The sequence below is a fragment of the Egretta garzetta genome, unplaced genomic scaffold, assembly GCF_000687185.1.
Source record: "Egretta garzetta isolate BGI_Z169 unplaced genomic scaffold, ASM68718v1 scaffold293, whole genome shotgun sequence".
NCBI lineage: Eukaryota > Metazoa > Chordata > Aves > Pelecaniformes > Ardeidae > Egretta > Egretta garzetta.
In genome coordinates, this window is record NW_009259318.1 from 395,051 (window position 1) to 407,978 (window position 12,928).

At 39.7% G+C, this 12,928-nt stretch overlaps 1 protein-coding gene across 1 annotated transcript in view; it reads right to left on the reverse strand.

Annotated features, from left to right (window-relative positions):
• Positions 1–12,924, reverse strand: part of LOC118452041 (C-type lectin domain family 5 member A-like) — a gene marked incomplete at its 5' end in the record, with an annotated part of 17,161 nt that extends 4,237 nt beyond the window's left edge. The window contains 4 exons of the mRNA XM_035892075.1: positions 4,481–4,570; positions 5,220–5,267; positions 10,927–10,995; positions 12,861–12,924. Coding sequence (XP_035747968.1) covers positions 4,481–4,570; positions 5,220–5,267; positions 10,927–10,995; positions 12,861–12,924 — 271 coding nt within the window. The remainder of the gene's footprint in view (positions 1–4,480; positions 4,571–5,219; positions 5,268–10,926; positions 10,996–12,860) is intronic.
• Between the last annotated feature and the right edge of the window lie 4 nt (positions 12,925–12,928).

Genomic DNA, 12,928 nt, shown 5'->3' on the forward strand with positions numbered 1-12,928 from the left:
ACATTATCCAAGGGCCAGCCTCACCAGCACCGAGTACAGGGGGACGATCACTTCCCTGCTCCTGCTGATACAAGCCAGGATGCCATTGGCCTTCTTGGCCACCTGGGCACACTGCTGGCTCATGTTCAGCCGGCTGTCAACCAGTACCCCCAGGTTTTTTTCCACCAGGCAGCTTTCCAGCCACTCTGCCCCAAGCCTATAGCGCTGCATGGGGTTGTTGTGACCAAAGTGCAGGACCTGGCACTTGGCCTTGTTGAACCTCATGCAGTTGGCCTCGGCCCATCAATCCAGCCTGTCTAGGTCCCTCTGCAGAGCCCTCCTCCCCTCGAGCAGATCAACACTATCATCCAGTTTGGTGTCGTCTGCAAATTTACTGAGGGCACACTCAATCCTCTCATCCAGGTCATTGATAAAGATATTAAACAAGACTGACCCTAGAAGTGAGCCCTGGGGGACACTGCTTGTGACCGGCCGCCAACTGGATTTAGCTCCATTCACCACAACTCTCTGGGCTTGGCCATCCAGCCAGTTTTTAACCCAGTGAAGAGTACACCCATCTAGGCCATGAACTGCCAGCTTCTCCAGGAGAATGCTATGGTAGACTGTGTCAAAGGCTTTGCTGAAGTCCAGGTAGACAACATCCACAGCTTTTCCCTCATCTACCATGCGGGTCACCTGGTCATAGAAGGAAATCAGGTTGGTTAGGCAAGACCTGCCTTTCATGAACCCATGCTGGCTGGGCCAGCAAAATCTTGATATTCTCCCAGCTTCTCTATTCAGGAAGCCTCAGATTTAAAGACAAAATTGCCCATGACCTGAATGGGTATTATTAGTTCAACTGACTGGGGGTTACTAAATTGTCCATAACAAAGTTTAAGGAGGCATTTTTGAAGTTATTGGAGTATTATATGAATAATAACAGTAAAGAAACTTAAACTAAAAATTGTAGGGGTAGAATTACTATACTTGAAACCCTAATTGATATATTTCTTTTAAAAAAGAATATATAAAATTTGAAGAGGGATTGAGTTAAAGAAAGTTCTAAGAAACTTGTACCAGATCATCTTGGAGCATGAAAGAACTGACATCTGTGCAGACTTCATACCAGAGACAAATGATAAGAGAAACGGAGTATTAAAGGAAGAACTTTGTTTACAAGCAGTAAGCTCAAAAATAAGATGAGGGAAAAGAAGTGGAGTGGCAGTTAGATTAGGTGACACCTAATCTCTTCTGGGCATTGAAAATCGGTAGTGAAAGGATGGATTACTAGTCCAAGGCATCCAAACTGCAACTATCAACAAGGAAGGTGGCAATTCTGAGCTCTTACTTTCCTTGGGGTAAAACCACTTCCCTAGTACCTCTGCATCCTTACAGATGCAAGACCCTATAGTGTAGTAGGAATGGTAACTTGGAAGGGGTTCAGCCCACCAGAATGTAGTCATAACTATGCTGACAAGAAGTAAATATTGGGTTTCAGAGATGAGCCTCTGTTACAAAGAATCCATTTTTGCCTTGTACCCACCTCTGGCAAAAATAGGTTATTTTATCATAAATGCAGCATCTCTTCTTCCAATACATTTACTGTAGCCAAATTTTTATTAATAAAAGTCCTGAGGAGGACTTGTGCCCTGATTGAATATCTTATTCCGGTAAGATTTCAGAGAATGCTGCAGAAGTTTAATATTTCCTCAAGAAGCAAAGAATACTGGTAAGGCAAAGGTTTTCAGGAAAGGGAATACCTTTCACTAGACGCACTTGCCTGTTGTGAGAAATGACCTGACCAGCCTTTAACATGTGGGGATTTTTTCTACCAACTCCACCTCAGAGAGTTCTTCAGAGCCAAAATGAAGCAACTGTTAGCCCTATGACAATCATAAATAGAATATAGATTTTTTTTTTGGCAGTCAACTACAAATACCCCTAATGGCTGAAATATCCCCTCAACTACTACATTAAATGATTCAATAGAATACTCAACATTGAAATAATTAACAAATATATGCTTGTCTTACACAACATATCACTTCTCCCCACATATCTGTCCAGAAGTATTTCAAGGATGACCAGAGACTCCAAACTGAGCAGTGACATAAATGAATCTCAGTTTTAGTATAAAAGACTAATCAGCCCCTTCTGTAAGCCTAAAGCCACCAAGTGAGTAATGAAAGGAAATTAGTATGAAATAAGAGTATTCTTTTAGGAAGTTATTATACTTGTTTTCCCAGAAAACAGAGCCCCTGAACCAAATTCCTCTGTTCGGTAATTTTGCTCAGGGTTCCCAGCATCTGAAAGGACTTAGGATTTTCTAAGGTTGTTGTGACCAAAGTGCAGGACCCAGAATTTAGCCTCGTTGAACCTCATACAATTGGCCTCAGCCCATCAATCCAGCCTGTCCAGGTCCCTCTGTAGAGCCTTCCTACCCTCAAGCAGATCGACACTCCTACCCATCTTAGTGTCACCTGCAAACCCACTGAGCCTGCACTCAATCCCTTAGTCCAGATCATTAATAAAGACATTAAACAGAACTGGCCCCAGAACTGAGCCCCGGGGAACACCACTTGTGACCAGCCTCCAACTGGATTTAACTCCATTCACCACAACTCTCTAGGCTTGGTCATCCAGCCAGTTTTTTACCCAGCAAAGAGTATGCCTGTCCAGGCTATGGGCAGCCAGTTGCTCAAGCAGAATGATGTGGGAAAGGGTGTTAAAGGCTTTACTAAAGTCCAGGTACCCTACATTCACAGCCTTTCCGCTGTCCACTAAATGAGAACATCAAGGCTTTCTTTGCCTTTTACTGAATAACTAGAGCAACAGGGGAAAACAAAACAGAAAAGTAAGTTGGAAATTGTATGTTTTTCATGCATATAAGCATGCATATGTCTTGAGGCTGGATATCAGCTTCTGGTTTTAGAAAAGAGTAAAATTTAACTCATATGACAGATCATTTGAAACAAAGCCAGACCTGCCTCTTCTTGGAAGACCAGCTCATGAACTGCAGGGCCAGTTTTTTACTTACTAGGAGACAAATTTTCTCTCAGAAAAAATGAAAATAATATAATACTACCATAAAAATCATAAACATTTCTGGTCAGTGGAAAATGCCTTCTGGCCTGCAGAGCTTTTATATGATGGAGCCACATTAAGAGGCGACAGTTTAGTTCACTTAAATAAACTGTTTGTCAACAACAGTATATTTGGAAAAACAAAACTGTATGAAAAACTCATATAAAATTAAAACTTAGAAACAAAACAGTCAAAATGGCAACAGTTTGCATTTGGAGAACAAGTGAAAACTGTATGCTGTTGAAATTAAAAACTAATTTGATTTAGTTTCTCAAGTTTGATCTAGATCTCAAGTTTCTTAGGAGTATTTTTTCAGTTCACTGAGGCAGTACTGAACCCTACAAAGTACTTATAACTGAAGCCAGACCTGAATCAAAGTCTAATGACCCCTCATTCAAATCCTGATTTAAAGGTCTATTAAATGCTGGCAGTTTCACCTTCTTATGTCATGGGGTTTTTGTTTTGTTCTGTATTCAAATTTTGCCCTTCCTGTAGTATTTTACATTTTATAAAGGCCAGAGCACTATCAGACATCTGTCCTTTACCTTGAAAAGTAAAAAACAACTACATCCCCCAACCCCATTTTTTAAGTTCCATGGATCAATGGTTTTAGTATGTCTTCACAAAGAATGTCTCCACATGCATCTCTGAGTAGGTGGCAAATTCTGGGACTTGAGTGTGGTTGATTGTTGAAACCTCTTAAGCCTCCTCAGCTATCAAAGGATGAAAAGAAACAAGCAACCACATCTGAAATTTTAAATGATTCCTTGTCAATATTCAAAAGAAAGTACCACATGGCTCTATTGAAATTTGGGGGTTTTTTTCTTTCTAATGGAAATAAGAATGCTTTGTTTCTAAAACAAATAATGTATCTTTTTATGTAGTTCAAAGATTGTTATTAACTCAGTGATATCTCTGCAGAGAGACCTAGAACCAGGCTTTTATTCAAATAAAGTGCAAACAAATTCCTTTATGTTGTGACCTAGCTACCTCTTTCAAATGAGCTTTTATTCACATTTGTTTTAAGATTTTTGGCATTATGGACATCTTGGTGACGTGATACAAGATCATCTCCTTGAAATATTCTCATGGATAGCAATCACATTATTAATAGACCTTACCTGATCTTTACTTGTTTCTTCAAAAAATTATGTAATAAATTATTTATTGTTTAAACATTGTCAGGGTTTGTAATTGGGTTTTGGCTTTTTTTTTTTTCTTTTGGAGTTTTAAACTTTCAAACCACTCAACTCTTTTACGGATTTCTTCTCATGGCCACAGTTGGCTGAAAATTACTACCTTGTGCCTTCAAACTAGCCTTCTGTTTCTACTGGGTTTGGATGTCATGACTTAGATGTCAGTCAGTGGACGAAAGTGACAAATTAACGGCAGTTACTACTTTTTTAGTAGGACTTACACCTGAGTATCAAACACACCGCTAAGACCAGTAGCAGGGTTATCACAGCAACCAATACAGCGACACATGTTCTGGAGCAACAGCATTTACCTACAGATAGACAGCAAAAATAAAGATTAGGGGATCAACTGGGAAAAGAAACATCTGTCTTCATTCAAAGATGCCCTTTTCAGGCTCACACTGAGATAACTGTTTTGGGTTAGGCAAAGCCCTTCAGGGCTGTCCCTTCTGATGTTTGTTCTTGTGATTGATACATTGTGGACACTTTTTTTTTTTTTTTCCATGACAGACATTCAAACCAAATCATTCTGCCATTGCCTCAAATACTTCGTTAAATTCTTCTGCTCTTGGTACTAGAGTTAAGTGCTCACTGGGATCCTTATCTGCCCTCTCAAAATACAATGGAAGCAAAACCCAATCAACCTACCAGATAAAGGTCCTGCCATGTTATACTCCCTAACAAAGCAAATTTTTCAGAGGATTTGAACTGTCTCCTCTTTCTGTTTTGCCTGTTGTTTATGGACTTTTGTTCAGGATTTACTTCAAGGGGATCCTTGAGATATTCATTAGTCTGCCAACTCAGTGGATACTGGCCAGGTGCTATAGAGCACAAGCAGGTCCAAGAGGGGACAAATAGTAAGTTCAGTGGCTGTCTGCACTCATCAGGCACTGGATTAAAAGGTAAAGGAGAGCTTTCCATCTTTTCCTGCTTCACATATCTGCTGGAGTATTTACTTACCCCTTATGCTATCTTTGAAGTTTATGGTGTCTGTGTGACAACTAGGATCTGAAAAAAAAAAAAAATTGAGGTTTTTGCTGTTATTACCCCTGAAAGTAAACAGTTTTAGATAAATGAGGAAGCCACCCTGAATCTTCATCCTAACTGCAGTCAATATCTGGTCTGTTCTGTCTGGTAACTTCATTTTTATACCTACCTGTACATTACTATTTGAATTACTGAAATGCTAGAAAGCTGTCATACTTAGTATAGTATTAAACTAAACTGATTTTAAACCAATGTTTGAAAGAAGGCGGCACACAAAAAGAACTCTATGCTGTCAAGTTTTCTGCATGAGGAGGATTGGTCAGGAAATGGCTGCACCCTGAAAACACGATGATTGCACTAATCAACAAATCTATTTGATAGGTGCAAACTGTCTATTGATACACTAGTCCATCTGGTTACCAACAAGACTGGGAAGGGCGGAGAGAAGTTTTAGTGGCAAAATGGAAGCTTGTATGAAGGAAGTTGGTGACCAGGAATGCTAAGGTGGCAATTCCAGAAACGGCCCCCGTACCCCATGCAGCACTGGAGGGAGAAAAGTCAGCATTTTAGAACCTGGCTGAGAAGATAGAGTAAGGATCCAAATTTCTGATTCTTCAGGAATTTGGGACACATCTGGTGCAGATTGCCTAAACACTCTGGAGGAACAGATTTCATCTTAACTATAAGGGAATCAAGCTGCTGGACATGACATCTAGAAGGTTTTAAGTAACTTTTAAAATTAAGAAGAACAAGCTGGCAGGGGCTGAAGGTTGTAAGCAACTTTTAAAATGAGGAAAGAGAAGCTGACATGGGCTAAAGAGCAGTTTAGGGTGATAGCACCATTATATAAGTTGTCAAAACCACTATGTCCTCAGGAAAAGGAGAGGTCAGAGTGTAGAAACAGTCAAGCAGAAAATGCAAAACTGACTGTCATTTAAATAAAGCATTAAGAAGCAAACTACAGCTATGACACACCTGCTTCTACATATAAACTAGAAGTCTGAAAAAAAAAAGCTGTGAAGACTTGGAATGTCCCAGCCCAGACTAAAATATTCAGATGTTGGGTACCTGAAAATGGGTGGCTTCTGCCTCAGGTATCAGACCTGGAGGATGTTACACAGTGTGGGTACAAGTACAGAATCCACAGATGCAGCAGCTGAGATGGACACTGGAGATGTCCTTGGTCTTGTTGGCCGCAAACCATGGAAGAAGTAAAATAAGAGCTAAGTGAGAAAAGCAAGGTCAATGATATGGCCAATGGACTTTGCAAGATGAACTTTGCTTCCATATAAGGCTTGGACTCAGTGCTTGCTGACTAGCTAGGTGGTAAGAGAAAAGCAGTGGCTTTGTTTTGTGATCAGTATAAAAGGATGTAAAGTGTTAAATAAAGTGATTCCGATTCCGATTCTGATTCCACTTACGCTTGTGCATGAACTCGGAGTCTGTGCCTTCATTGTCACAAATGGTGCCCCATGTGAGGAGCGAAAACTCAGCCTCCAAAGGTCTGTCTGGTGGCAAGCCCCATGGAACTTAAGTGCTGCTGAAAGGAAGCAAGAGCCGGCTTCAATCATCTCTGGAGACGAGGTGAGCTGTGGGAAACGATGGGCAGTAATATGTCCTCAGATGAAAAATTGGTGCTTGGATTTATGGAAGGACTTCTGTGGAAGCATAACATTGTTATGAACCCTCAGACACTGAAGAGAGTGTTGAAGTGGGTTTCTGTCAACTGTAAGGGAGGTCACCGAAAGGAAGCGACATCGTGCACGACGAATTACCTACTGCTGGACTGAGGTAAGCAGTCGGGAACAATGGGGAACGAAATTTCTCAGGAACAAAGAACTGTGTTAAATGTTATACAGTGGATTTTAAAGCTACATGGTAGCTTGATAGCCCTTCAGACCTCAAATTATTGTTTACGTGGGCCCGCTCCAACTGTTCCGGGGTGGACTCTAGCTCCATCTATAATTCAGGGCTGTGGGAAGCTGCCACCCGGGGGGACAAAGATACCATCAAACACTTGCCTATGTGGCGACAGACTTCTGAAGCACTGCAGTAGCTCCTCAATGGAGCCCGTGCCCTTCCCCCCTCCCCTCCTTCAGCCCTGACAGCACTGCCTGCCCGATTGGGAACCATCCAGGGGACCACAAATGACAGTGACCCGGCGGAGGAAGACCCTCTCGATCCCAGTCCCATAGACCTGGAGAAAAAGCCTGATTTATACCCTCCAGGCAACAACACCAGAGAGGAGCGTGGGGAATTACTCCCACTCCACAAGAGGGGGAGTGAATCAAATAGTTGGGAAAAGGAAACTGGAGAATATCAAGGGGTAATGGAACAGTACAGGAAGGAAGCAATCAAAAAAGGAGATGTGGACATGTTAAAAGCTTTCCCCGTACAGTATCAAGGCAATTGGGCTCCGTCCTGGAACCCTCTACCATATGAAGCACTAAAAGAGCTGCACAAGTCAGTTCGTGATTATGGTATTCAATCGTCATATACATTTAACTTGCTTCGTGCCATAGGAAATGGGTACACTATGACTACCCATGATTGGAAATTGCTAATTTGAATGAAGTCATCATCAATGCAGTATACCATGTGGCTCACTGATTACAGAGATCTTGCCACGGCAAGAACCATGGACAATTTAGCAGGGCATTGGCATGAATGAGTTAATAGGAGAGAGACAAACAGGGGAACTGGACCAAATGACAACCTGATCAGGATTGTACAGTTGTACAGAAAATTACTTGACTGGTTGTGGACATACATGTGGAGATAAAATCCAAACAAGGGATATATTTTTCTTCATTTTATGTAGCATCAAGAGAATGTGAATGTTGGGATTAAACACCTGGGGTTATAACTATAGTGAACAGACTGCTTTGTCCTGGAAAACAGAAAAACTTGTTTCTTCTGCCCAAGGTAGGAAGTTTTGCACGTGCCATCACCAGCATTCAGAAGGGCATATCTGAATTTCATAGGGGAATCTGTTACCAGTGTTCCATTTTGAATACTCCTATTTTCTCTTCTGGATTGACTATTTGAATGGTATAATGAAACCTACAGAATGTATGTTTGAGGTTTCAAAATTGAGGAAAAAAGTAATTTTTACATCTATACACACATATCTGTGCCTCAAACACAATCTAGAATTTAGCAATCTGGTATAAAAAAAATTTCATTTTCCTTTTACCTGTGATTCTGTGGCTAAAGACCTATGTAAATGATAATGCATTATTTTCCAAGGCATCTCTTTTTCATAAATTCTACAGTAAGAATTTTTGGGAACACTTCAAAAATTTGTCTGATTAGAATGACTTTCGTGTTAGCTAGTTGTCTGATTTTTAAAATAGAGGCTTTCAAAAAGCATGTATTGGTACATTAGAATCATAACTTGTAGTTTGGGTCTCAGTTTTCAATATTAACACTCGAAGGGTGACTCCCTACTTCATTCTACGTTCACTATATACGATATGCGCACTCTATTCTCTTACAAAAATAAGTAGGTTACTCTTTTACTTCAGCTGTTAACATTTTTAAGATGTTCTAATATGCTTCTTGAATGACAAAAGAAAAAAAAAGCAAAAAAAAAGCTAGAAACAGAAATCCTAGCAGAAGTTTCAGCCTTCATCTTCTGAAGATGCCTGCTCTTCATTTTCATCCTCATCTTACCGAAGAGCTGGAAAGCTGACATTATATGAATGTACTGTAGTTTTCATTTTCAATGTAGAATAAGATTTTTGCGCTATTAATAACACATTAAACAGTCTAAAATCCTCAGAGCAGTGCTTATAAGAGAGATAAAAGCTTCTGTAGTTGAGAATATTTTAGTTACTGCAAGCTGAAGTAACTGAAAATCTCTTGGAAATACCCATTTTGTAAAAAGATGCTTGGCCTTAGAAAAACAACATTTGAACTAAGGACACTGTCTAGTTAACAGATTGCATTCAAATTTTACATCTTTTTTTTTTTAATTTGAACTGGATTGTATGAAGCTTTTTATTTCATTTCACACTGGGAATTTGTACTGCAAACTTTGTCTTAAAAGGCTACTTTTGTGTCTTACAAAAGTTGTGGATTATGTGAAATATTAACAAAAATGTGCTCTCTCAAAAGTGATCTTAAAGGTATAAAGGGATGCTAAAGGGTTAACAGGAGACCTTTGTGAAGCCAACTGTAGCTGGAATGTGATAACAGCCCTGAGAAAACTGAACATTCTTGAGGAGGACCCAGCTTAAAGTACTAACATTGTGTTTTAGGTTAGACTTACTAACTATATGAGGTGAAAAACTAAAGTACTAACGGTGTGTTTTAGGTTAACTTACTAACCATATGAAGTGAAAAACCGCAGATAAGAAACTAAGTGTATGGAATGTGCATTAAAAAAAAAAAAAAAAAAAGGAGGTATGTGTTGTATGAACCTCTCTGATCATTCCAAATCCATCCAGAAGAGCATACAGCAGCTAGAAGATAATGTCCAAAAGCTGCAAATTAATGAGGGCTGGGGGTATCCGGACAGGCTGCTCAGTGGATGGGGCCTGACAGGATGGGTAATGTCGCTAGTAAAGGTGTTTCTGTTTTGTGTGAGCATTTTTTTAGGTATTCTCATCTATATCCCTTGTATCTTGCAGTACATGCAGCATCTTATAAGCAAATCAATAGCTTCTGTTTTTATTCTTAGTAAAGAAGGGGGAGTTGTGGGAACAAGTACAGAATCTGCAGATGTGGCAGCTGAGATGGACACTGGAGATATCCTTGGTCTTGTTGGCCGCAAGCCATGGGAGAAGTAAAAGAAGAGCTAAGTGAGAAAAGCGAGGTCAATGCTATGACCAATGGACTTTGCAAGATGATCTTTGCTTCCATATAAGGCTTGGACTCAGCGCTTGCCAACTAACTAGGTGATAAGAGAAAAGCAGTGGCTTTGTTTTGCGATCAGTATAAAAGGATGTAAAGTGTTAAATAAAGTGATTCCGATTCCGATTGCGCTTCTGCATGAACTTGGAGTACATGCCTTCATTGCCACACGCTGGACCTCCAAGAACCTGTGACCTTCTAGATTTGCATACTGAAGCCAGACCGAATGTCCTGATGTCTCCCAGATGGCTCTGGACACCTGTGATTGGGTAACTGAAGAGCATCCCAGTATGCTATGTATATGGGGAAGTCGTTAAAAGGAAGAGAGTCATCATAGTACTAGACTACTTAAGGAAAAATAGAGTGCTAATGGGTAAAAGAGGGGAACTACAGGAAGCTTATTAAAAAGAAGCTAAAAAGGGCTGCTAAGACATAATTAAATCCATACAGGCAGATTATATATTATTGAAGGACAGCATCCTAGCAACATGTGGCCAATACAAGGCACTTATTAAGAATGATCTGGGAATAGTTAAAGGGAAGTTGACACAGCTATTAGAAACAGATCGATAACTTTCCAAAGCTGTAGACCTCAAATGGAAGGAAGCTGTAGACCTCCCAGGAAGTTTCACAAATCCTGGGAGATCAAAGATTATATATAAAAAAACCCAATTAGACAGAAAAGAATTTGAGAAGGAAAAGGCTTCAAAATATGTGTTTTCGAGTGCATGTGTTTCCAACAGATTTTTACAAAATAAGGAATGGGCTCCTCTCCTCTCATTGTCTAAATTCATATAATTCTAGCAGACAGCTAAAAACTCACCCGACAGTGTGTAACTAGCTGCAGCATTTGTGTCTAGGGATTGAATTTTCACTTCCACATACACAGAACCTAAAACCAGGCAAAAAGAACAGAGAACAAAGAAAGTTGAGAAACAACTTAAATGGAACAAAAGTTACTGAAATGATGAGAAATGCTAAACACATGACAGCAGCTTATTTATGTGACCGTGCTTATTCCCAAATAATATTTTTGTCCATTGCATTCACACTGTAGAGGACTTGCTATAAGCAAGATTGGGTTTGTCTTCAGTGCAGACAATAGCAGAGGAGACATGGGTGCATGCACATGCATTTTAAATCTAAGCAGAAGTGGAGAAAAATGTCTGAGGTTGTCTGATTGTCTTACTCAATTCACATCCATGTGTGAGTCGTGAGAACGTCTACAATATTGAAGCAAACCTGAAAACTGCAGATCATGCTAAGTTTGAAGGGGTTACAAGTTAACGATCAGACATTGAGAACAGTGAAAACTATCCTAAAATCTGCAGATAATAAATAAAAATGAGTATGGAAGAAAGCGTGTAAGGAAGGAAGGAAGGGTAGGGACACATTAAAAGGGTGTAGAAAGTAAGAAATAAAATATTGCAATTTTGTAAAACATTCAAAATCATCCTGATATGCAGCACTGAGCCCCTTTGTTTCTATCAATCACCATACAGAGTTAATATCTTCTGTGAATTTAAGTGCATTCTTCTTATGGAATTAATTTCATTCCTTTGTGGACACTGCATTTGATCCAGGTAATCCACTATTGAAGAGAAAATAGCAAACTGAAGGAAAAAGAAAAGAAGACAGATGAAAAGAAAAAATGTTTGAGCTCTTTTCTGTAGGATATGTGCAATCATTGGGAAATACTGTGTACAAATTAAGTGAACACACAGAAGCAAAGAGTTGATACAGGTTTTCCAGAAAGGCAAGATCAAAGAAACATTAAAATGTTATAAAAACTATATAAAAGCCATAAGGAGGAGTATGGGGAGTAAATGATAAGGAAAATGGAACTTTTAATCAGGTGGCATCTATTGTGGGTGCCTGTGTATTTAGCCGTGAAGCAATCTGTTGAAAGAGGTGATAAAAACACTGTTTCTTGGGGCATTAGAAACCCCAGCCATCTGAAAATAAATGCTAAGGCATCACACTTCACGCAAAAGACAAGCACAGGATGGAAAGAAATAGAAACTACTATTTCTGTCAAAGAGATAGTAAGATTAAAAAGAAAGGGAGGAAAAAAGAAAATTAAATAGAAAATGTATGAAGTCTGTTATTTTAGGATGCAATTTTATGCAGATGTAGAAAAACCAGTGCAAACACTTATGTAGTAATTCTTAGTGCATTAAAGAAAGATAAATTTTAGGTTAGAATTTTGCAAAGTCATTTGTACTAAATCAAACTAAATCTGTCTATAAGACATTTTCTGGTTGATTTATTAAACACGTAGTTTTTACAGGCAAAGCCAGGAGGAAAAAAAACCCCAAAACAATGCCTACTATGCTCAGCAAGCTGAAACAGGCTACGCACAAGACTGCTTCAAAGAACAACAATATCAGGCACTCAATCTCCTTATCAGTTTGCTGCAGGAATCAGTGCCAGCTGCATGAGAACATTCCTGGTTCAGGACCAATTGAAAATCAGCTGTGGAATAGACTCCTAAATTGATACCAGCTGCTCCTACTATCACACAAGAAACTCCCCCTCACGTATGCACCTTAATAAATGAAAAGTAGACCTTATGATAGTCCCCTTTATTTTGGTAAAAAAAGTATGTGGACACCCCACCTGCACATTTTTCACAGTTCTGCCCCCATATTTCTTTCAGCCTCTTTGGGGCTTTGGTGCTCCACAGCACTCTTTCAAAATATGTGGTAGGGAGGCTGAAGAATACAAAGAAAGCTCAGAGCAGACCCATTGACCTACCTTGGACATCAGTGAGATTCTGTGGTCGGGGCCTGGTTGATTCAGTCAGGTTCAAGTCAGCATAAATG